Source organism: Sabethes cyaneus, chromosome 1 (genome assembly GCF_943734655.1).
Source record: "Sabethes cyaneus chromosome 1, idSabCyanKW18_F2, whole genome shotgun sequence".
Classification (NCBI taxonomy): Eukaryota; Metazoa; Arthropoda; class Insecta; order Diptera; family Culicidae; genus Sabethes; species Sabethes cyaneus.
This window is the reverse complement of record NC_071353.1, coordinates 83,682,602-83,708,504: the sequence shown is the minus strand read 5'-3', so window position 1 is coordinate 83,708,504 and position 25,903 is coordinate 83,682,602. Positions and strand designations below refer to the sequence as shown.

At 43.1% G+C, this 25,903-nt stretch overlaps 1 protein-coding gene across 1 annotated transcript; it reads right to left on the bottom strand.

The window, feature by feature from the left end:
- Nucleotides 1–1,095: 1,095 nt before the first annotated feature.
- On the bottom strand, nt 1,096–1,626 carry LOC128745883 (uncharacterized). The gene has a single exon (XM_053842949.1). The coding sequence runs from the start codon at nt 1,624–1,626 to the stop codon at nt 1,096–1,098; it is 531 nt and encodes a 176-aa protein (XP_053698924.1).
- Between the last annotated feature and the right edge of the window lie 24,277 nt (nt 1,627–25,903).

Sequence of the window (25,903 nt, the reverse complement as noted above, 5' to 3'; positions counted from 1 at the left end):
TTCATTTAGTTACTAATGAGGTACTAGCATTGTAGCACCGTAACTACAAAAGATACAGCAACACTTTATTCAGCAAAATTGTAGATCTAGTTATTATCTACAAATGTCTCGTACATCAATTTGTCAAATTTTGCTCGGTTAGGACGCTACTGTCAAATGAATCAAAATTGAGTCAAAGTGATCGAACCATCCCTGCTTGCAATGTCGCGCCTTTTCTCCAAAGTATTCATGCCAAGCAGAGCACATCGACTTTCGTAAGGTGGCAGGTCGTTCGGACTATCCCAAGGCAAAAACCTCAAAGCGTAGCGAATAAATTTTTTCTGAACAGCTTCGATCCGTTTGATCCAGATATCATGATATGGACTCCACACCACGGCTGCCGTTTCGAGTATTGACCGCACAAGCGAGAAGTACAGTGACCTCAGACAGTACGGATCGTAAATTCCTTAGAGATCCTGAAGATAAATCCAAGGTTCCGATTAGCCTTTGTTACAATATAAGAGTAGTGGTCTCTAAACGAAAGTTGTGTGTCGAGCAGGATTCCGAGGTCCTTAAAGGTTGAGACTCTATCGATCAACTCATTCCCAATCCTGTACTGCCAGTGTAGTGGATTCTTTTTACAAGAGTAAGAGATAATTGCACATTTTTTCACGCTGATTTCCATGCGATTCGCAGAACACCAATCTACAAACAAGTCTATCATCCATTGTAACTGCTTGCAATCCTCAATAGACTTCACCCTTAAGTAAATTTTCAGGTCATCAGCGTAAAACATCCTGCATCCAGTGGGTATAGCGAAACAAACATCGTTGATGAATATAGAGAAAAGTAGCGGTCCAAGGTTACTCCCCTGTGGTACACCAGAATCACTTCCAAAATCATTCGATTCGTGGGATCCCAGTTTCACACGCATTCCTCGATTAGCGAGATATGATGTTACCCACTGCACAAAGCTAGCTGGAGCACCTAACCGGTCGATTTTGGCGACTAAAATCTTATGATTGACTCTGTCAAACGCTGATTTCAGATCCGTGTAAACGGTATCAACCTGGATGCCTTCGTCCATACTCACCATACAATGTGACGTGAATTGTACTAAGTTTGTGGAAATAGATCTTGCAGGAAAGAAGCCGTGCTGATCGGTTGAAATGTACGAATAACGGCTTGTATAAGCTGCTTACTGATTAGCGTTTCTAACAGCTTGGATCCTGCGCTTAGTGATGTTATGCCACGGTAATTAGAGATATTCCGCTTTTCTCCCTTCTTGAACACTGGAAACATGATCGAGCTCTTCCAACGGTCCGGAAATGTAAATTGGCTTACTGAACAGTTGCAGACGAAACGCAATGGTTCGCAGAGAGCTCCCGCACATCTTCTTAAAACAAGCGTAGGGATTCCATCAGGCCCTGCAGCAGCGGACGGTTTAATTCCTCTGATAGCAGCTTCAATATCCATGTTGGAGAACTGTCCCACGTGGAAGTCCAGCACATCAAAGGGCGTATTTTGCAAAGCGCTCTCAACTTGTTGATTGCTGATGATTTCCCCGTCAAACACGCTCGAAAAGTGCTTTGCAAACAAATTGCATATACTGTCGACTGAATCGGCATGCTCTTCGCCAAGAAACATAGTGGACGGGAGACCACTTTCCTTGCGTTTGTCGTTAACGAATGCCCAGAAAAGTTTTGGGTTATTTTTGAGATTCGTTTGTGTACGCCGAACATACCTAGCATACAGTGCACGGTTATAACTTTTATATCTAGTGCTCGCTGTCGCGAACACACGTTGAGCAAAGGCATTTCGATTTCTAGAATATCTCCGGAGCGCGACAGCTCTTTCGCGTTTTAATTTTCTCAGTGTACCGTTTGACCAGGGTGGCTTCCGTCGTGGTCGGGGAGGCGGAACGTAAATTCGAAACAGTTGGGTAAGAATTGATATCAAAAGTTCCACAGAATCATTGACATTCGCCGCTGCATACAATGGGGACCAATCAACAGCTGAGATGGCGTCGTTAAGAGATTCGAAATCAGCACGTTTAAAATCGAATTCTCTGTCGTCGTCTAAATCCTCGAAATGAACCGGAGCGACACACGAGAGAGCAGCATAGAGAGGAGGATGCTGCGGATCGATGCGGATTAAGGGCTCAACGGATTCCGAAAGTTCACAACACGGTGCAGCATCTTCATCGACGAAAAGAAGATCCAGCGTTCTACCATTCACATTTTTAGCCGCGTTCAGTTGCTTGAAATTCAGTACAGAAAGTCCGTCTGGGAGGACTACGCTGGAGGTTGAGAACGTCGCCAAACAATAAGTGCATATCAGTCATTCCGGAGGAGTTTACAACAGCGTCAACTGAGTTAATAAGCCTTCTAATTACGTCTACTTCAACTGCGAGATCAGGAGGGACGTATGCTACCACCAACATGTATTGTTCTTCCATTCCCATCTACGTTTATCCACAACTGCTCGATATCTTCATCAACTCGAACTGTAGAGCGAGAAAAGATTAGCCGATTACGGACCGCAATCAAAACCCCGCCACCTCTTAATTTTCCAGAGCGTATGGGGTCACGATCTTTACGAAAAACAGTGTACTCCTGACCGAAAAGCTGAGCTGATTGAATCTCACTATTCAGCCAGGTTTCCGTTAGAACGATAACGTCATACTCAGCATCAGATGCGGCAACAAAAAAATCTTCCACTTTGGTTCGCAGCCCTCTAGTGTTTTGATAATAGAAGCCGATTGTAGTGCTTTGAAGAAGTCGGGAACAAGCAGGGACTGCCGAAGGCGTCTTAGAGAGCAAAGCTGACGTAGTTGTGATATTTGATGTGCGATTCTGGAATCGTCGATATTCATTCAATGGGGGTGCAGCACCTTGCGTAGCTTCGGCTAAACATATACTATTTTGCAATTTACTTGAACAAACAGAGCGGTGCTCCACCGAAGAATTGTCAACTGCATGTAGGTCGAGACAAACCGCATTCGTTTCTGCGGTTCGAATTGGATCCATTAAGTTTGGACGAAGTGAAACGACTGACTCAGCGATGATCCCATCGACATCAAGCGGTGATGAAGGAGACTCGCCCGATTCAGCATCAAATTTGGGGATTAGAGATGTGCAGCCTTGTTGTTCTGGGCAGTACTGGAATCGTCGAGACTGATTCAATGGGTGTGCAGTATCTAGTGCAGCTTCGGCTAAACATATACTTTGGTTTAATTTACCTGGACAAACAAAGCGGTGCTCCACCGAAGAATAGTCGGGTAGGTCCATTGATTGCTACACGGAGTAGTCAATCTTTTGTCTAGCATTTCTCGCGCGCTTTTTGAAGATTGGGCACTCCCTGCTCCAAGCTGAATGGTAAATGTCCACAATTTCGTCAAAGGTTGACTGCCGCTGCTTGTTGGCTCGATCACAGTTGGCACATTTTTCAAAATCTGCTTTACAATCACCGGCCTTGTGGTCACCAGCACATTTTGGGCAACAAACGGGTTTTTCGCAGTTGGCAGCCTTATGTCCAAACTCAGTGCAGTTGTAGCAGCGATTCACATTTATTTCCTCCACCACTTTGCAGCGATCCCATCCTACATTGACGCGCTGCCGATTGACTAGGTGCTCAAACGTCACAGCATCAGTTTCCAACACCGCCCCAGTCAAGCGGCTATCATTCTTGAGCAGCCTGATAACTTTTATATCGGCAGAGTCATGGAAGTCATTCTGTTTTTTCAGTTTATCCAAAATCTCATCAGCAGACAGAGTGTCAGTAAGACCGAATAGTTTTACTCTGGGCTTAAGCGGTTTCAGTACAGTGATATCATATTTATCCGACAAAATATTTGACGCCGTTTCCACTAGCTTTAGCGCGCACTCTTTATTTTCGCACCTAACAGCAGCCTCGCCATCATCCTTATAGCAAACTGCCTTCACACAAAAAAACTATCGGATCAATATTTGCACGAATATCGCCTTTCGTAACATCGGAATTCTGTATAATCTTTGGCTTGATTAGAACAGTCTGTTCAATTTTAACTTCTGTTCCAGACTTGCGCGGCGTAGCAATTATGCTCCGCTCATCATGAATGGCAGATTTATTTCCAGTATTGTTTATCATGGCAATGTTTACCATATCATTGACTGCGTTATCAGCTTGTGTAGGAATTCTACGTCGCTTTCCTGATCGTAGGAAACAATCCTCTTCAACATCAACAGCTTTGGTTTTACTGCCAATTCCAGTGTCAGCAGCAACATCAGCATAGGTTCTCTTCGCAGTTTTCGAGCCACGCGTGGCTGCAATATTTGGTTTGTCGTGGGAGGTACCGTCCGGAACCGAGCTTGTTGCGGATGATCTCGCATCGAGTATGGAAAGCAGACGTGGTAGCAAACTGTTTTCGATTCTCTGAGAGAAGTCTTTCTCAAATCGAGAAAAAGCTGCTTCGTTTTTTAGCACTACTGTGCTGAGCGCATCTATTCGGTCCATCAGGTCAGAGCATTTTTTACGGATTTTGTTGATGCAAGTCGTCTGTTTTCGGCAGTCAAAGCACACATACTTCAGCGAAACGTTATCCCGTAAGGCGGCAGCAACCGAAGATTTCAACTCGCTGCATTTCGTGTGGAGAATTTGTCCGCATAAACCGAAGCAGTACACTCTATCGGCTTCTTCTTTTATCTTATGGGCGCACGCGCTGCAAGTCACTGATGTCATTGTGGCGCCGCGCAGTCCCGGCTAACCCCCCACCTACCAAGTGGGTTTTGTGTCTGTATCTTATTGTCCGAGCACACTAATTTCAACGGGGAGACGATACCGTTTAAATGCTAAAAACCGCAAGCTTGGGCACCAAATCGACTGTCCGTATATTAAAGTGAATTAGAAAACCGCTTATCTTCACTATGATGTATCATACACAACGCGGGACACCGTATTACACATTAAAAAACTGTAAATAGTCGGAATTCTAAGTCAGCTGCGTCAACCGTCATAGCAAGCGCTACGCAATCATTCTGCCATCGGTTTACTGTTGGGGAGCTCCACTCGATCAAATTTCCATAGAAGACCCGGTTGGTATCTTCCATTCGATGTTTGAACCGTTGTTGCCTTTAATAAATCTTTAGCACGTTTGTCAGAGGCTGACTCTGTTGCATCTTATCAATCACGCGAAAATAGGCCGCAGCAGCATACGACACTTCACTAGCATCCACAAATACATGGAGCTCCAACGAGTCGTATGTGTCGCGATCGTATCCCGGAAAATAACACCTGGGAATCTTTACTTCATGCAGTTCCTGAATCAGCAGTATCCACTGCTTCCAGCGGGGTAGCATTTGATTCGGTATTGGATCGTCCCACCCAGTTCCAGCTCGCCAGATATCCTGTATCATTATCTTTCCGTGGATAACAAAAACGGCTACTAATCCCAAGGGATCAAATATACTCATGACGAGACTAAGTATTTCCCTTTTAGTAGGTGTCCTCATATCTACAAGCAATGGTTTTCGATCCTCTCGCAAAACGACTGAAAAGGAAAACACGTCCTCTTTCCCTGGCACTTTCTACGCAAAAGAAACTTTTTACTAAGTCATGCAACTGCTGATCCGAGGACTGCACGCATATGTGAAAGATATGGGAATGAGCAGGACTCTCTAATTTTTTTGCGTTCCCGAACAGTATCCACCCTAACCGAGTTTTTGTCGCTACCGGTTCGTTTTTTCTCCATTCTCGTAACTCGAGTGTTGTTTTCAACCTAGTGTTGTCTAAACCGATCAAGATTCCTGGAGATGCTTCACTGTAGCTTTGCACCGGAAGCCCTTGTAGATGTGGATAATTACGTTCTCAAATTTGAATGACTGGTGAGGTAATGCCAGACTGCTTATCGTACGCACCCCATTCAAAGCAAACTGTTTGTTCGAATTGCTTCCGGATATAGTCAATCGTATCTGCTGCGAGTTCTGCTCGGCACACTTCACTCCATTGGTCCACTGCATGCAAATAGGATTCACGGGGCCAGCCAGTCCTAATTTATCTGCAATGGTTTTCTCCAGTAACGTGGAATCTGATCCGCTATCTAAAAAGGCTAAAGTTGCGACAGATCTCCCATTGCCATGCAGTGTCACTGGAATCATCCGAAAAAGCGTCTTTTGACGTAAATTATGGTGAACGGCCACCGTACCAGTATTTGTAGCATTGCTTTCTGCTATCGAGATCTCTCCTGGATGTAGTAGACGATGATGCCGCTATTGACATCTATTTACTCCACATAAAGAAGTTTTGCAAGGCCATCTGCCGTGCGGATACAAACATCGTCGACAAAGGTGCAAATTTGTTGCGATCTTCCACCGATCAGCTAAGCAACTTTGATGAAACAAGGTGCAATCCTTCGGTTTATGTCCAACATCATGACATACCAGACACGGGCGTTCACCTCTATTGCTTTGAACGTTTAACTCTCTATGATTTGCTTGCAGATGGTCTGGCTCAATAGTGCTCTCCGCAGAGTGAGCATTGACGAAAGCTTTCCCAACTTGCCTGTCCGTTCTCTGAGCGAATGCATCCTGAGTGGTTGTCACGCTGCTGGCTGCCGTAATGATCACGCTCATATACTCTGCAAAGGTACGAAGGTCTACAAACGGATGGCGTTGTTTGGATAGAGCCCAATCGAGTTTAATATTGGCGGGTAATTTATCGACTAATTCTTGCAGTAAGAGAGGATTTGTCAGATGTGCTTCTTGTCTCGTGTTCACTAGATGGGCGCAGAGATTTCTTACTACCAATCCGAAATTTATGAGTGTAGTCAGTTTTTCGGATTTGGGTGCTGGGGTGGCTCGCACTTCACTCAGCAATGAACTTATGATGGCATCTGGACGCCCGAACAGGGTTCGCAATGTATTCATCACTTCGGGGACGTTCGACGGATGTACCAAGAAGCAACTGATAGCCTTTCTCGCTTTCCCTTTATGACATTGCTGCAGCCGAACAAGGTTTTCAGCATCTGTAATCCCACACATATCTGTTGTTCCTACGTAGCTATTCCAAAATAGTGACCATTCCGCTGGGTCGCCAGAAAAGGATGGGAGATCCTTTGATACAACTTGTCGAGCGGCTAGTTGCTGAGCATTCGGGCCCGAATACAGTCGTGGGACATTACTTTCAACTTGTGGTTGAATTCAACTTGTGGATGGAATCGGAGTTTGATAGCTTGACACACTAGTCACTAGCGGGCGTTGTGAAGACGTATTAATGGGACACGGATTATTAATCGTGGACGATTTCAGCGGAGGAAAAGCAGAGATTCCGCTTACATTAAGGGGCGCGTTTAAAGTCGTACCAGGATCACAGTTTAGATCTACCAAAGGAGCTGCGCCGGAACGAATAAAGCGCGACTGAGAAGACCAATATGGCTGCTCGTTAAAGCCTAACCCGGTATGGTTTAACAAGTAATTGGACTTATCAGATACTAAATATCGATTACTTACTGACGCCACATTTGCTGTATTGTCGTGTATGGTATTGCTATTTAGTGCCATTCCATTATTAAACTGGGATAGCGTTGTTAATACTACTGTTGAACTGGTCACCACTACTGATTCAGAACATCTCGTTGTATTCCATGTCGTTACCGGACCCAATGGTGTTTGAGTCGTTAGGCCTGCGGAAACTGCCATGCCCTCCTCCTGTTGTCTGTTTCTCCCGACAGCATTTTCTACCGTCACAGCGGAAAAAGGGAGTTGATTGAAGTGGCGCTGTTTGTGAAGTTGAAGTCGTTGTGAATGGAACCGATGCAAATTCGTTGCGTGATACCGCTGGAGGAGAAATCTCATAGGCATAGCCTGGAACAAGTGAGCTGTGGGCAGTCTTCGCCTGCTCTGAAGTGGGTATAGTTGTTGCTTGCGACGTGATTCCAGTGGGTTTGATAATACCAGTATTGGAACTCAGGGTCACTGCTGGTCGATTGTTTACCCAATCTGCAACTTTCTCGATGTCTCGCATAGTGCTACGTCGACTTCGCACGCACGTACCATCATTTTCTTCATCTAACTGAGATTGGAGTATTTCATACTTCTTTTTAATAAATTCCGTATCCAGTGATAGCTTTTCGGCGATTGTCTTTTTTTCCATCTCTAACTGTAACGCTTTTTCTTGCATTTCCGTTTCTTGTTTTGCCTTTCCTGCCATTGCCTGGACGCGCAATTCCTTTTCTTCTTCCAAGCGTTGAAGCTCCAATTGAATGCGTGCTTCACGGGCACTAGAAAAGGTCGATTTTGATTGAACCGTAGATCAGGGAGCACGGGGAACGGAATCCCTGCAATAATAACTTCTACTCTCATTGAGTATTGCCAATCGGTTACGCCGGCACAATTAAAATGGTCCCAGAAATTGCATCCATCACATTGGACCATGTTGTCTACATCATCCTGCAGGTTGCATACCCAACAGTGATGGTCATCGCTACTCATGACAGACTTGTTAGTTGTATCGATAACAGATTCAGCCATTTTGTTCTTTATGGAACTGACGCCGATAGCAATTGCAATTTATTCGTGAAGTTTGTTGCGGGAAATAGAATCGTTTCGGACCTCTCGTCAAACTCTTAATTTTATCAGAGTTAGCTTCAAGCTAAAATATTTTAATCCTTAATTTTAAGTATAACTTTTTTATGTATGTACTTACAATAAATGTCTTCAACGTTTTTGTATATTCTGTGTTCCACAACAAGGTTTATGTATATGTAGTTTTAACTGTATTTAGAAATTATAGAAAGTTTTAATCTGTATCTAACATCAATTATTTTACTTACGATTTTAACGATATTTGTGATCAAGTCTAATTTTGTATCTCATTAATTTAGTACACGTATGACTGTCTGATCTGTAATTGTCGTTCTGGTTCTCGTTATCTGTTACCTGTCACATTGAAGTTTTCGTTTTTATCTAACCGTGATGCCAACCTATCTCTTCTGTTTCTCTGACAGCCCCATGAGATTCGATATTAAAAAAAAAGAAGACATGGTTTCATGAACTGGCGTTTGTAGGTTCGGACCCCGAGACACAGCACAGGATGCCAATCAATGCAAGTTAAAGATTCTACTTGAATTTTCATGCCTCTATACCTCAACCATTTGGGTGAGGTTGCGTATTCTTTCGCGATTTCTTCGTAGGATACATTACTGCGCAGAATTTGGAACATGAATAAAAAATCTGTGCCTAAATCTGCGCATCGCATTTTTCTAAGGAAAGAAATGCATGCAATCACTCATTTTGTCTAAAACTAATTATTCTTTCTAATTATGCTGGGTAATTCAATCATTGCCCAGCATAATTAGACTAGCCGTTGGTAAACGGCTAGATAATGCGGAATATAGACCCCATAGTGGTCGCTAGCCTCTTATCCAGCAACTCCGATCCCGACCTCCTCGTGGTACCAGCCGGAATACGAGCAACCCTAGCGGAGATCGGGTAACCAACCCCGGTGGAAACTAAGGTCGTATACTAACCGGGAAGGAGGTATAGTGCGTCTCGGCACTATGAGATGGCAGCCCCATCGCGAGACTCGGTAGTGTTGCCCCAGTACGGCTACACACCTAAACTAAACTTAACTAACAACATTCAAGCATATTCGGAGCGGAATATTCGGCATCGACCTAGGCGACGAAATAAGGACGACGAATGGAGACTCGGGACTTGGAACTGCAGATCGCTAAATTTCGCAGGTTGCGAGCGGGTGCTGATTGAACAGCTGGAACCCCGCAAACTCGGCATCGTAGCTCTGCAGGAAATCTGTCGCAAAGGAGAGAAGGTATGGAAGATCCGTGGCGGAAAGGCCCAGTTTTACCAGAGCGGTGGCGCTACCAACGAACTGGGAACGGGCTTTGTAGTGCTGGGCGGAATGCAGGATCGCGTGATAGATTGGAAGGCGATCAACGAGAGAATGTGTGTATTGAGGATAAAGGGCCGTTTCTTCAATTATAGCATCATTAACGTGCACTGCCCGCACGAAGGTAGACCCGACGATGAGAAAGAAGCGTTCTACGCGAGGCTGGAGGCTACGTACGACAGCTGCTCGTCACGGGACATCAAGATCGTCATCGGGGATATGAACGCCCAGGTCGGTAGGGAAGAAATGTATAGACCGGTGGTAGGACCCCATAGCCTGCACACCGACACAAATGATAACGGCCAACGATGTATAAACTTCGCAGCTTCCCGAGGCCTGGTGATCCGAAGTACCTTTTTCCCGCGCAAGGATATCCACAAAGCCACCTGGAGATCACCTGACCAACGTACAATGAACCAAATTGACCACGTTCTCATAGAGGGCCGGTTCTTCTCTAACATCACGAACATACGCTCCCGTCGGGGTGCGGATATTGATTCTGACCATTACCTAGTAGCAGTACATGTGCGCTCAAAGCTGTCCACCGTATACCGGACACGTCAAAGCCGTCCTCCTCGGCTGAACATCAGGCAGCTAGATAACCCACAAGCTGCCGAGAACTACGCGCGAGTACTGAATGAGGCACTGCCTTCTTCCGAGGAGTTAGGTGCTTCAAACCTCGAAGACGGTTGGGGCAGAATACGCTCGGCCATCGGAGAGGCCGCTACCGCGGCACTAGGTATTGAGCCTCGGAGTACACAAAATGATTGGTTTGATGGGGAATGCCAACAAGCGGTGGAGGAGAAAAAAAATGCTTGGAAAAATTATCTAAGTATTGCCACTAGAGAGAACCTGGCCAAGTACCGACGAGCTAGGAACCAGTTGACCACGATCCTGAGGAGAAAAAAGCGCCAAAAGGAGGACAGAGATCGTGAAGAATTAGAGCAACTATTCCGAGCTAATGACACGCGCAAGTTTTATGAGAAGGTGAACCAAACTCGGAAGGGCTACACACCGAAACCTGACATGTGTAGGGACGAGGGAGGGAATCTAATTACAAACGAGCGCGAGGTGGTCGACAGGTGGAAGCAGTTCTTCGATGAACACCTCAATGGCGAAGTCGCAGAAGGAGGCGGAACGGAAATTAACCTAGGAGCGCCCATGGAAGATAGTGATGTCCTAGCACCTGATCTCCAAGAAGTCAAACGAGAAATCAGGTTGCTGAAGACCAATAAAGCCGCTGGGAAGGACCGCCTACCGGCAGAGCTTTATAAACATGGCGGGGAAACGCTAGCAAAGGCTCTACACTGGGTTATTTCGAGGATTTGGGAGGAGGAAAAGCTACCGGAGGAATGGATGGAAGGAGTGGTTTGTCCCATCTATAAAAAGGGTGATCGGCTAGACTGCTGCAACTATCGTGGTATTACGCTGGTAAACGCCGCCTACAAGGTACTCTCCCAGATCCTGTTACGCCGGCTGTCACCGATAGCACAAGGTTTCGTAGGTAATTATCAGACGGGTTTCATGGGGGCTCGCGCAACTACGGACCAAATGTTTACTATCCGACAGATCTTGCAGAAATGTCGGGAGTACAACGTGCCCACGCATCACATCTTTATCGATTTCAAAGCAGCATACGATACAGTCGATCGAGACAAGCTATGGCAGATAATGCACGAATACGGTTTTCCGGACAAACTGACGCGACTGATCAGAGCTACATTGGATCGAGTGATGTGTTTCGTACGCATCTCTGGGACACTCTCGAGTCCCTTCGAGACGCGACGAGGGTTGAGACAAGGTGACGGTCTATCCTGCATGCTGTTCAACATCGCTCTTGAGGGGGTGATCCGACGAGCGTGCATTGAAACGAGAGGCACGATTTTTACCAAGAGTAGCCAACTTCTAGGCTTTGCAGATGACTTCGATATCATTGCCAGGAACTTTGCGACGGCTGAGGCAATCTACGCCAGACTGAAAGCGGAGTCTAGGAGAATTGGGCTAAAAATAAATGCGTCGAAGACCAAATACATGAAAGGAAGAGGCTCAAAGGAAACAAATGCGCGCCTCCCACGGACGGTAACTGTTGACGGCGACGAACTAGAAGTGGTAGAAGAGTTCGTGTATTTGGGATCGCTGGTGACCGCGGACAACAACACTAGTAAGGAGATCCAGCAGCGCATCCAAGCGGGAAATCGGGCCTACTTTGCCCTTCGTAAAACGCTACGATCAGGAAGCATACGCCGCCGCACGAAGCTAACAATGTACAAAACCATTATTAGACCGGTAGTTCTTTATGGACTTGAAGCCGTGACGCTGCTTACGGAGGACATACGCGCCCTTGCCGTGTTTGAGCGGAAAGTGCTGTGGACGATATTTGGCGGAGTACAAACTGAAAGCGGAGAGTGGCGGAGGCGTATGAATCACGAGCTACAGGCACTGCTTGGGGAGACTCCCATCGTACATCTAGCGAAAGTTAGCAGGCTACGGTGGGCCGGACACGTCGTAAGGATGCCGGACAACAGTGCGACGAAAACGGTCCTCTTCAACAACCCCACCGGCACCAGGAACAGGGGGGCCCAACGTGCACGATGGCTCGACCAGGTCGAAAGCGATTTGCGACTTCTGAGACGACTAGGAAATTGGCGACGAGTGGCCCAAGACCGAGTTGAATGGAGACGAGTGCTTGAAACAGCACGAGCCACCCCGGCTCTATGCTGCTGAAGAAGAAGAAGAATTCAATCATTGCAAAGAATTTCGATCATAAATTTGTTAATTTTATAGAAGGACAATCAAAAATACTAACGGACATATAAAATACTAACGGAAAATAGCAGCTAAAGGCAAAATGACCCACAATTGTGTGTGACCCATAATTGTGGACTGACTGTAATTCAGTCCTAAAGCTAACAATTTATCATAGAGTAATTCGGAGCAATAACTTCTTGGAGGGTTGTAAACTACTCCAAGTAAAAACTTCTTATTATTCGCAGACACTTTAATAAACAAATATTCAGTAAGGTTTGGGTTATCCATACCAATATAGACTGTTCCGATAACTTTAAATACACTTTCTTTCTTTAATAAAATTAACCACATATATTTTGACGTAGGACTACGTCTTTCAGGAAGGTAGCTTGTATAGGGGGTAATTCCAAAAAATCTTTCTCGAAAAGTGGTCAGATTTTGAACGCTAATAGCTTAGTGCTTTCCCGAACGATTTTCAATATTCTTACACCAATCGATTGGAAAATCTTCTAAAAATTGGCCCGAATGAAGAAAAGTATGGATTCTTGAAGTTGAACTATTGAAAAATTGAAAATAATGAACCTATGTTTTACCAGAATTCTCGCTTCGTGATTGGTTGGAAGATTCTTTAGGATGATCTAAAGCTATACCAATTTGATATCTGTGCTTGGCAAGTAAGCCAAAACAAGTGACCAAGTTCCCAAGTCTCCCAAGGTCGAACGGAGCCTGCATGGTACCAGGGCACCCCGTGCAGTAATTTGCTCCCTCTGTTCTAAGCTGGTAACGGACAGCTGATTCTTTCTCCCAGCAAATTAAGACCATTGAGATGGAAACAATTAATAAAACTTTTAATATAAATATAAATAACAAATCAAGTGGGGGATCAGCACTCAGGAGGGACCCTGACATCGATAAGACCCAAGAGGAAACTGGCTATGCTGATATAATCAGTCAAATCCCAGGACCCAGTTGTGTCAACGGTGCAGGACTAAACCCAAAACAGCCCGGTCGTACCACAAATCATATAAAATTACAAAGAAAAAATGTTAAATTTGTCCAGGTGAATCTTCACCATGCAAAGGGAGCAACTGCTGTACTTTGTAGAAGATTCACAGAAAGCAACCTGGATGTAGCACTGATCCAGGAGCCCTGGATCTATAAAGGTAGGATACAAGGAATTCCTACAAAGTCGTGTAAATTGATTTACGCCGAAGGTGAGCTCACGCCAAGAGCTGCCATTTTAGTAAGTGAAAACATAAAAAGTTTTCCAATTACAGAATTGATTACAAAAGATCTCACAGCAATGATGATGGAGGTTCCAACGACCCATGGCACGACTGAAATTTGCGTAGCATCTGCATATTTTCCAGGAGATTTGGGTGAAGTACCTCCACCAGAAGTGGTAAATTTGGTTTCTTACCGCAAGAAACAAAACAAAGCACTTGTAATTGGATGTGATGCAAACGCCCATCACACTGTTTGGGCCAGCACAGATACCAATAACAGAGGTGAACTCCTTTTAGACTATATATCATCAAATGATATAGATATATGCAATAAAGGGGAAGAGCCAACTTTTGTAAACGCAATAAGGCAAGAAGTACTTGACTTAACACTATGCAGTCCAACGATGACTGATAAAATAAAAAATTGGCACGTATCGGATGAAGAATCTTTGTCCGATCACAAGCAAATCATGTTTGATTACGAAGCTAATCAGCAACTTAAGGAAATTATAAGAGATCCCAGGAAAACAAACTGGGATCAGTATAATGGGAACCTTGTCATTTGTTTACGTTGTAACGATTATTTATCAAAGTGAATTTTTGAATTATTTTTGATGTAAAACGCTTATTTCTATTTTACTTTTCGTGGAATCCTGCTATTTGAAAAATTATCTACCCGCCCATAGTGAAGTTTTATCGGTGTCATTGACGGTGATCCCAATTTCGATAGTGTTATTGATCGCAAATAGTTGCAGACGAACGAGCGCTTTTGATCCGGTTCTTTTGTTGTTGCAAGTGGAAGCACCCGACAGCAATATGGATAAAAAACTGTGCGGAGAATGTCAGCTACCTATCAACGATCTGGAGCCTGTGCGTTGCGGCTTTTGTGATGCCTTTTTTCACATCGGTCAGCAGTGCTGTGGATTTAACGGCCGCGCGCACAAAGAGCTGTTCGCCCAGGGCAAAGCTATATTTATTTGCCCGGCCTGCAAAGAAGAATTGAATGGTAGAAGCATTCGTGCCTATCTGGCTGATAAATTGAGTTGTGTGTCGTATCAGCCGATGAATGTTGCCATTTCGACTCAATTCAAAAAGCTAGTAGAAACAGTTGGATCTTTGAGCGAAAAAGTTGATCGTCTAGCGCAAAATCGAAATGAGCAGGCCGAAACTATTACATCCTGGCCGAAACTGGGTGTTAAACGTCGGCGCGCTGATAGTGATAAAGCTGTACGTGATTCAGCAGACCGTGGCACTAGCACGATCGACTTTTCAGATTTGTCGGTTGCTTCCATCACTCCTGCCCCCCGTCCAGCAAAGTGGTGGCTTTATTTGTCTGGTTTCCAACCGACAATAACAAATGCTGATGTTACTAAAGTAGTATCTCGCTGTCTCAATCTTAATGATGATGATACTTTTGAGATCGCTCGTTTGGTTCCGAAAGGGACTGATTCATCGAAACTAACGTTTGTGTCATTCAAAATTGGATTGGACCCACATCTCAAGCAACTTGCTCTAACGGCTTCTTCCTGGCCAACGGGCTTATTATTCCGAGAGTTTGTTGACGCGCCAAAAAACAGATACGTTGGATCGACGCTGGGGATGAATCCATCCGAAGCTGTTTAACCGACTCGTCGAAAATGATTCTATTTCGTGACGATCGGAGTGCGCGCACTTCTGATAATATGTTGACTTCATTCATACGCTCGAGTGACTCTTCAACTGCTGCTATGTTGGATCCGGGACACCCTTTAACAGGCGTTATGGAAGCTTCTGATCCCCCCGTCACAGTCGTGCTTGCTGCTGATGATAGGAGACACTGCCCTGCTCGTCATTCTACTCACTCTGCCGCAAGATGGTTCACTTCACAACTGAGAGTTGACTCCAGTTCACCACCGAGACGCGCTACACCATGCATCATGGAAGCCCCTCACCCCCCCGACCCAGTCGTGCCTTCCGTTGTCAATGTTCCTGTTTGTCGTCTCGGTCCTGGGTTCGGCTCTAGGGTAGGGGTCTTCCAACCCGTGCTATCTGGCAAGTACCGCAATGCTTATGAACTTCCATCGCTTCCTGACTGCTTATCGGATTTTAGCATTTTTCACACCGATCGATGTAACCGCCTTGCTGCTGATATCGCTGGATCATCTCTGCCGGGACGCAACGTGTACAGTATTTCGGAAGCCCCTCATCCGTCCGACCCAGTCGAGCCTCCCGCTGCCAGCGTTCATCACAGTCGTCCCGGTCCTGCGGTTGGAACTGGAGGAGGGGTCTTCCTGCCCGCAGACTCAGGCAAGTACTTATCATCCGGTGACGGTATTTTGCCTGTAGTATCTCGAAATTCCAGCGGCTTCACACCTCTACCGTCTCCCACGGAGCACACTACACTCACGCCTAGCACTGTGAGAAAGGGTTTGTTGGTGTTTTATCAAAATGTGCGGGGATTACGGACCAAAATAGACGACTTCTTTATTGCTGTGGCTGAATCAAACTTCGACATCATCGTTCTTACCGAAACGTGGCTCGACGAGAAAATCTACTCAGCGCAGTTGTTCGGCGATTCATTTACGGTATTTCGTTGTGATCGGAGTTCACACAATAGCAGCAAATCACGCGGTGGTGGCGTGCTAATTGCAGTCTCAACGAGGCTAAGTGCTTTTAGCGATCCTTCCCCCATATGCAATACACTCGAACAAATATGGATAAGAGTTAAGTTACCTGGTCACACAATGAGCGTAGGAGTTATCTACCTTCCCCCAGATCGCAAAGGGGATCTGAATAGCATAAAGGATCATATCAGTTCCATCGAGACGGTTTACTCAGACCTCAGCCTTTCGGTCTTCACGCTATTATTCGGCGATTATAATCAATCCGGTCTTGTTTGGAGCTTTCCTGGGCATGCACCGCCTGCGGTTGACAGCTTGCGATCGAACATTTCGGTTGCTTGCGCTGCCCTCTTAGACGGTTTCTCTCTGCATGGTCTAACGCAGATAAATACGGCGGTCAACAGAAACTCCCGCCTGCTTGATCTTGTTTTGGTCAACGAATCTGCAACCCCGTTTTGCTCAGTCCATGAAGCTGCTGACCCGGTAGTTCCACTTGACGCTGATCATCCCGCTGTTGAAGTGTTAGTGGACCTGCCAGTCTCCTTTGAATTTGAAGACATTGTCGACGCAAGTGACTTGGACTTTCGAAAAGCAAATTTTTCTGCCTTAACCGAAGCAATCAGTCGAGTCGATTGGAGTTGCCTCGTCCGTTTTGCGAATGTTAACAATGCTGTTTGTCACTTCACCCAAACCATGAAACACCTGATCTCCGATTGTGTTCCCATTCGTAGACCACCTCGTAAACCAGCGTGGGGCGATGCTCATTTGCGATTCTTGAAGCGCCTTAGATCTTCCGCTCTACGAAAATACAGTAAGCTCCGATGTCCATTCTCTAAGCGACAGTTTAACATAGCCAGCAACAATTACCGAGCTTATAATCTACTCTTGTACAAAAGGTACACTTTACGAATGCAATCCAACTTGCGCAGGAATCCTAGATCATTCTGGTCGTTCGTGAATTCTAAGAAAAACGAGGTAGGACTGCCTGTAAACATGTTTCTGGGTACCGTCTGTGCGAACACTGCCGTGGAAAAATGCGAGCTCTTTGCCACTCACTTCAAGAATTCTTTTAACACTTCTGTTGCTTCGGAAATGCAGACTGCCTCTGCGATCCGAGATACTCCATGTGATGCGATCAACTTGAATATATTTCATATAAACGATCAACTCGTTGAAACCGCGATCAAAAAGCTCAAATATTCGTTCGCTGCTGGATCTGACGGAATTCCTTCTTGTGTTCTGAAGAAATGTGCTGCAGCTATTGTTCGCCCACTGGCGTTGTTATTCGAAACTTCTCTCCAGCAAAATGTATTTCCTGAGTCATGGAAAAAATCCATCATGTTTCCAGTGCACAAAAAAGGAGATAAGAGGAACGTGGAAAACTATCGGGGTATCACATCACTTTGTGCCTGCTCGAAAGTGTTGGAAATCATAGTCCACGATGCACTTTTTATGTGCAGTTCGCAGTACTTATCCGTTGATCAGCATGGATTTTTCCCTAGAAGATCAGTTGCCACGAATCTAACGCAGTTTGTCTCGTTTTGCCTAAACGTCATGGAGGAAAATGCGCAAGTGGATGTTATATATACAGACTTAAAAGCTGCCTTCGATCGTGTTGATCACGCGATATTGTTGAATCGTATGGAGAAACTTGGAATTTCTGTCGCTTTTATCAGATGGATGAGGTCCTACCTCACTGACCGTAGTTTATGCGTCAAAATCGGTTCAGTAGAATCGGAACTGTTTTGTAATCTATCAGGGGTTCCACAAGGAAGCAACTTGGGGCCTTTGCTTTTCACACTATTCATCAACGAGCTCTCTTTACTGCTGCCTGCTGGATGTCGTCTGTTTTACGCGGACGATGTTAAGATATACCTGCCAATAAAAACCACACTTGACTGTTTGAGATTGCAGCAGCTGGTTGATCTATTTGAGGCGTGGTGTACGAATAATCTGTTAACAATCAGTGTACCCAAATGCAGTGTTATCTCGTTTTACCGCAAACTAAACCCGATTACCTTTGATTACTCTATTCTGGGTCATGCCCTGCAACGGGTTAATCATATTCGTGACCTGGGAGTGAATCTTGACTGTGCTCTCACCTTTCGTTTGCACTTTGAAGAGATTATCTCAAAAGCTAACAGGCAACTCGGTTTCATCTTTAAAATAGCTAACGAGTTCCGCGATCCGTTTTGTCTTCGTTCGCTATACTGCGCATTGGTACGATCATTACTTGAAACCTGCTCAATAGCCTGGTGCCCGTTTCAAGCTAACTGGATTGCGAGGATTGAAGCAGTACAAAAAAAGTTCGTCCGTTATGCTCTTCGGATGCTGCCGTGGAGCAACCCGCTGGACTTGCCTCCATATGAAAACCGATGCAAATTGTTAGGACTTGAAACCCTCGAAAAGAGGCGTACGACTGCTCAAGTTGTGTTTGTTGCTAAGCTCCTGATCAGCCATATTGACTGTCCGCCTATCCTGGAACAGCTGAATCTATACGCTCCGGAAAGGGCTCTTCGTACTCGGAATTTCCTACATCTTGACGCTCGGAGAGTTAACTACGGTCAGTTTAGCCCGATAAGGTACATGGCAGCTCAGTTCAACACCGTGTACGAGCTGTTCGATTTCGACATTACCATCGACACTTTTAAAAGACGACTCCTGCAGAGACGATAGCTGTTTGCTGTTTAAGTGTAGTTTTGTGTACAAGTATCGGTAACAATATGTAGTTAGTCTATATTAGTGTTCATCAAGACAATATTGTGTCGAATGAATTTTTATAAATAAATAACAAATAAATAACAAATAACAAATAATTTGAAACTGAAGGTTGGAGTCAAGAACTTAAAAGGCTGCTCAAGGACATGTAAAGAACTTGAGGACAACTCAAAACAACTTTCAAACCTGATCCAACAAGCTTATCACGAAAGCTGTCCTGCAAAGGAACGCTCTACGAATAGAGATGTACCTTGGTGGAACAAAACTTTGGAGAAATTTAGAAAGAAAACTCGGAAATTATTTAACCGGGCAAAAAGAACACAACAGTGGGAGGAGTATAAACAAACTCTCACTGCCTATAATAGGGAAATACGAAGATCAAAGAGGATTCACTGGAGGCACACATGTGAAAACATTGAAAATACTCCAGCAACTGCTAGATTGCAGAAAATCCTCGCTAAAGATCATTCTTATGGGTTAGGTACTTTGAAAAAAGAGGATGGCTCTTTTACTAACTCAACTAAGGAAACATTAGAGTTAATGATGAGAACACATTTTCCCTGTTCAATCATTAATACATGCGGAGACCAAAGTGCACCGGCATTGAGAACTGTAAATCTTGAAACCAGGACAGACATTCTCGAAATAGCGAGTGAAATGACTGGGTTAGATAGAAACAGGAATGATGCTTGTACTTTGGCCAAAAAAATTTTTACAAGAAGCAAGGTTGAATGGGCGATTGACACTTTTGAACCCTTCAAATCACCGGGTAGAGATGGAATTTTTCCTGTACTACTACAGAAGGGCAAGGCGTTTTTAACACCTATTCTAACAAACCTTTTTCAATCAAGCCTGATACTAGGTCATATACCAGCAGTATGGCGACAAGTACGGGTCACGTTTATTCCGAAGGCTAATAAGAAGGATAAGACTTCACCAAAATCCTTCAGGCCGATAAGCTTATCGTCCGTTGTGTTAAAAACAATGGAAAAAATAATTGATGAGCATATAAAATCATCATATTTAGCCAAAGATTCTTTGTGCGAATATCAATTCGCATATCAAGAAGGCAAATCTTCAATAACAGCAGTACAAACTGTTGTAAAAAAACTAGAAAAGTCTTTTGAAGCGAAAGAAATTTCACTAGGTGCCTTCCTTGACATAGAAGGCGCATTTGATAATTCATCTCATAATTCAATGATTACGGCTATGACGAAACGTGGTTTCGATATATCCATTATCGACTGGATTAGCGAAATGTTATCAAAAAGGGAGATATCAGCAAGCCTTGGAAGCTCATCTATAAGCATTAGAGCAGTAAAAGGTTGCCCACAAGGAGGCGTAATATCACCTCTACTGTGGTCTTTAATAGTTGATGATCTTCTTCAAAAGTTGACGGCGCTAGGCTTTGAAATAATTGGCTTCGCAGATGATATAGTCATAATTGTTCGAGGAAAATTTGATTCTATTATCGCTGACCGAATGCAAATGGCTTTAAATTTGATTTCATCATGGTGTGATAGGCAGGGTCTCAGCATAAATGCCAATAAAACTACTATCATACCATTTACGAGAAGGAAAAAATTTACATTAAATAACATCAGATTGAAAGGAACACTTTTAAAACTTTCAGACACTGTTAAATATCTTGGAGTATTTCTTGACAGAAAACTCAATTGGAACACACGTCTAGAGCAAGCAGTAAACAAAGCAACAAATGCTCTATGGATATGTAAAAGAACGTTTGGTAAGCAATGGGGACTGAAACCGAAGATGATCCATTGGATCTATTCGGCCATTGTCAGACCCAGGATTACCTATGCTTCGTTGGTCTGGTGGCCAAAAACGAAAGAGAAAACTACCCAAACAAAGCTGGAAAAACTTCAAAGGCTAGCCACTCTCTCAATAACAGGTGCAATGAGAAGTACACCTTCGAAGGCATTGGATGCTTTACTCTATATACTTCCATTGCATCAGTTTATACAATTAGAAGCTGAAAAAAGTGCTCTGAGGATCAAAAGATCAAAGAACCTTTTTGAAGGGGACTTAACAGGTCATCTCAGTATTCTAAAAACTATTAGTATAAATCCTCTTGTAACCAGTAATGAAGATTGGATGGAGAAAAAATACAACGTCAACCGAATATTTCGTGTATTTGAGCCTAGACGTGATTCCTGGGAAGATGGTGGTCCCGATATTCGTCCAGGCTCGACAGTTTTCTATACAGATGGTTCAAAAATGGACAATCAAGTGGGAGCAGGAGTCACTGGCCCAGGAATAGACATGTCAATTTCTATGGGCAGATGGCCAACTGTATTCCAAGCTGAAATACAAGCAATTCTAGAATGTACGACTGTGTGCTTGCGCAGGAACTATAAACATTCAAATATATGCATCATGTCCGACAGTCAAGCAGCTCTAAACGCTCTAAAGTCGGCGACATGCACATCAAAACTTGTCTGGGAATGTATTCAATCACTCCAAAAATTGTCTCGTCGTAACCAAGTCAACTTGTACTGGGTCCCAGGTCACTGTGGAATTGATGGAAATGAGAGAGCTGATGCACTAGCAAGACTCGGATCATCTCATCAATTTGTAGGACCTGAGCCCTTCTGTTGCTAATCTGCTTCTGTTTTAAAAATGGAGCTAAAAGCATGGGAATGTACGAAAGTGGAATCAAATTGGAATAACACTTTCAATGCTAGGCAGTCGAAACGTTTCATCTCTCCAAACGTTTCAATTACTCGTAAAATACTGGAGCTTTCGAAGAAAGATCTAAGCATTTATACTGGTCTTATAACAGGACATTGTCCGAGCCGCTATCATCTGAAGCTAATGGGAAAACTTCATGATGATATATGTCGCTTCTGCGGCATAGAAAAAGAAGACTCGGAACACCTGTTATGCCGATGTCCGGCAATTCTCAATAAAAGATTAAGGTTCTTCGAAAGAGGGCTGTTAGAACCCTCTGATATTTGGAGAACAACTCCCAGCGCAGTAGTGCACTTCATCCGAAGTGCATCACCGGGCTGGACAAATGCTATTAGTCAAACAATGACAATCACTTCTGCTAGTGGTGCGTCATCTTGACAACATAGCTATAATAAAACGGGGAATATATCACAATAGATCAAACAAATGGTCGCAGTGATAAAAATACCCAACACGAAAAAAAAACAGATTTCTTACGAACGCGATTAAACCTAGTCCAATTTGATGTCTGTGTTAGGGAAGTGTGCCAGAAAAAATGACACAAGTTCATTATCCCGACAGATTGCAAATTCTTTACTGCGACCTGCGAGACGATTAAACTTAGGCGAATTTGATATCTGTGTTGGAAAAATGTGCTACAGCTGTAGTGGTCGGTTATAATATGACTCTGTATGAATACGCATGCTTGCCGTTTCATTAGAAGTGTAGTGAAAAGATGTGCTGTTGATAAAATAGGATTGAATTGGTAAAATCCCTTCAACGTGGGGAACCATGGATAATAAAAGCAATTTTTAATTTCTGTAAGGTAGCAGGAAAGCAATAGTTTGTGTTCTTGATTTTGTTAAATTGTTTCCAAATGCACATAGCAATAACTCTGAGATCTTTCGAGGATTGAACGTATGCAATGTTACTACTTTGATAAATGTTATATACAACGCATGTAGCATGTATATATGTTGCATATAGCATGTATACATGAAGAATGGAATGATTACAAGCATGGATACATGCTACTATCACTACAAAGAGACTTACGTTGTCCTGCGTCACCTATATATGCGGTCGTGTCTTGTACACAACCCCTCTGATTGTTTAAGTTATTTTATGCCCAAACCTGCTTTACAATAGTGTTTTTTTTCTTCAATTTTTAATTCAAGCTGTATTAGTTTTTATAGGGTAAGCGAGTTCTCTAACTTTTCTTTAAATACTACTCATAAGCTTTTGCACAGTGCTTTCTCTGACCATTTTGACCACTTTAGTCCAATCTTTTTTGAATTTTTCAACGCTGTTGGTTGGATTCATGTCTTTCCTCAGCTTTGCTTTCGTCAAAGCCCAAAAAGTCTCAATTGAACGAATCTCCGGACAGTTTGGTGGATTCATGTCTTTCGGTACACATGTGACATTATTGGCTTCATACCACTTTAGCGCATACTTAGAGTAGTGGCAGGAAGCAAGATCAGCCCAAAAGATTGCAGGATTGCTGTTATGCTGTTTGATCAAGGGTAGCCACCTTGTTTGCAGACATTCTTTCACGTAGATTTTGCCATTCATAGTGTCTTTTGTAATGAATGGACAAGACATTTTTCCGCATTCGCATATGGCTTGCCACATCATAACCTTCTTACCGATTTTTTCGGTGTAAACGGCCTTAACTGATTCAAGAACATCCTTCCTCTTTGGTGAGGTATAAAGCTGTGGTCCCGGCAGAGTTTTATAGTCGAGTTTTATGTAGGTTTCACCATAAAACACACCCTAATTTCATGGTAAAAAGTTTGTCGTACAGCCTCTCGGTTTCACAGATTCCGCCTTTTTGGTGCTTCGTTTCGGAACCTTCTGCTTCCGACGGATCTGCAGGCCCATTCTCTCCTTGGCACGCATCACCATAGTCGGTGAGGTACCCTGTTTTTTGCCACATCTCCTACTGATGCCGAAGGATGCCGCTTATAGTAATCTCTTATCTTCATGTCCATTGTAAGGTCAAAGGAATCAGGTTTTCGACCGCATTTCGGGGTATCTGCAAAAGTGCACTGTTCTCCATACTTCCATTTGTGCACAATCCGTTTTCTTTGATCGGAAGAAAGGCCACGCCATGTTATTAATCAGCGATTGCATTTCTTTTTTCACAAAAATCGCCAAGACCTATCCATGTGGTGTAAGTAAGTTTTTGGTGACCTACGGTAAGACATAGTCCTACGGCAATAAAAATATTATTGTTCGAAACATTCTATAATCGCAAACTTTTTTTCATGAACACACTTAGGGCAATATTTTTTCGTCGTTTAAAGTAATGCGGAAACTGACTGATATTTAAGCATACTTTTGGAAGTAAAATATTTTGTGTTGCCAAAAACGGATACTTTTGTTGCCAAAATCGAACCATGCCAAAACCGAACCATGCCAAATTCGAAATCCCACTGCAGTGGGATTCAATCGGAAAAAGTTTTTTCTTTTCTTTAATTTCAGATTTCGATTGTCATTTTCTTCACTTGCTGTAACTCGCAATTAGACAAGAAAAGCAAAAAGCGAAGAAAAGCAGTTAATTTAAGATTTAGATATATTGGTGTATAGGATTTAATATAATAATGGATTGATTTTTCCAGATAAACTTATATAAATTGCAAACAATTTTTGCGCATCAATAGATGCTGTTTCCAATCAGTAAATACTAGAGCTTAGAAATTTTATATAAAAATAGGAGCAAAACATTGTACGGTAGTAATTCTGTACGATTTGTTTTCGTTAGTGATACTTTAAAAGACAGAAATCTTATGTCATGCATCATATTTCAATAAATAAATCGAATTGACAAGCACTGGAAATCACATCGATCATATTTCCCATTCTCAAGAATGTTTATGGCACAGCTTTTGCTCTATTCGACCTCATCTTGTTTTCCTAACCCTCTAACGGGATACATTGCAAAAACGATGCGATCAAGCTAATGACTATCTTTTCATGAAAGTACATTCAAAAGAAGCTTAAGATTTGATTTTCATGCAAAAATAATTATCTGAAGGAGCGTCAGCTAAGAAATATTTCCATTTCTCTTTTTTATATCTAATGCTCTATTCAGTTATTTTTACTAATTCAGATATATTGCAAAATTGAAGCCAAGCAAACTAATAGTAAAATTTTGAGATCAACCATTTTGTTGTAGATATCCTTTTTCTTCAAAAGCGAAATATAATAATAATTTTTCTGAACTCTTGTTTTGCCTTTCTACTATATAAATATATAGTATAAAGGTATAGAAATCACTTGGAAAACCGGAAATGGAAAGAAGGTCCTGCGGGCCGAATGTCATATACCATTCGACTCAGTTTCGAAAACTGAGCATTTTCTGTGTGTGTGTATGTATGTGTGTGTGTGTGTGTGTGTGTGTGTGTGTGTGTGTGTGTGTGTGTGTGTATGTGTGTGTGTATGTGACGCTTTTAATCTCACTCACTTTTCTCGGAGATGGCTGGACCGATTTTAATGTTCTTAGTGTCAAATGAAAGGTCTAGGTGTCCCATTGGTCGCTATTGAATTTCATACTGATCGGACTTTTAGTTCAAAAGTTATGTATAAAAATACGAAAAATATGGGACTTCATTATCTCATAGGTCTCTTAACCGATTTGAACAAAATTGATTGCATATGAAAGAGGAGCCTTGCAAACCCTTAACTTCCAAATTTCATAATGATTGGACTTGTAGTTTGAAAGTTACATAAAGAAATGTGAAAAAATAGTATTTAAAACATATTTTTTTTAACATATAAGCATTAATTCAATGAAAAACATCACACATTTTATTATTATTTGAAAATAACTGCTGAGATCTATCAAACAAAACCGAGTTATTGAAAATCGGACGGTTCATTCAAAAGTTATTTAAACTTTAACATTTAAGCACCGTATATTAAACCGTTAAAACGTGTGAAATCAAAACAAATGTTGATAGTATTCAATGTGTGTGATATATGAGTGTATGTATGTATGTGTGTATGTATGTATGTATGTATGTATGTATGTATGTGTGTATGTATGTATGTATGTAT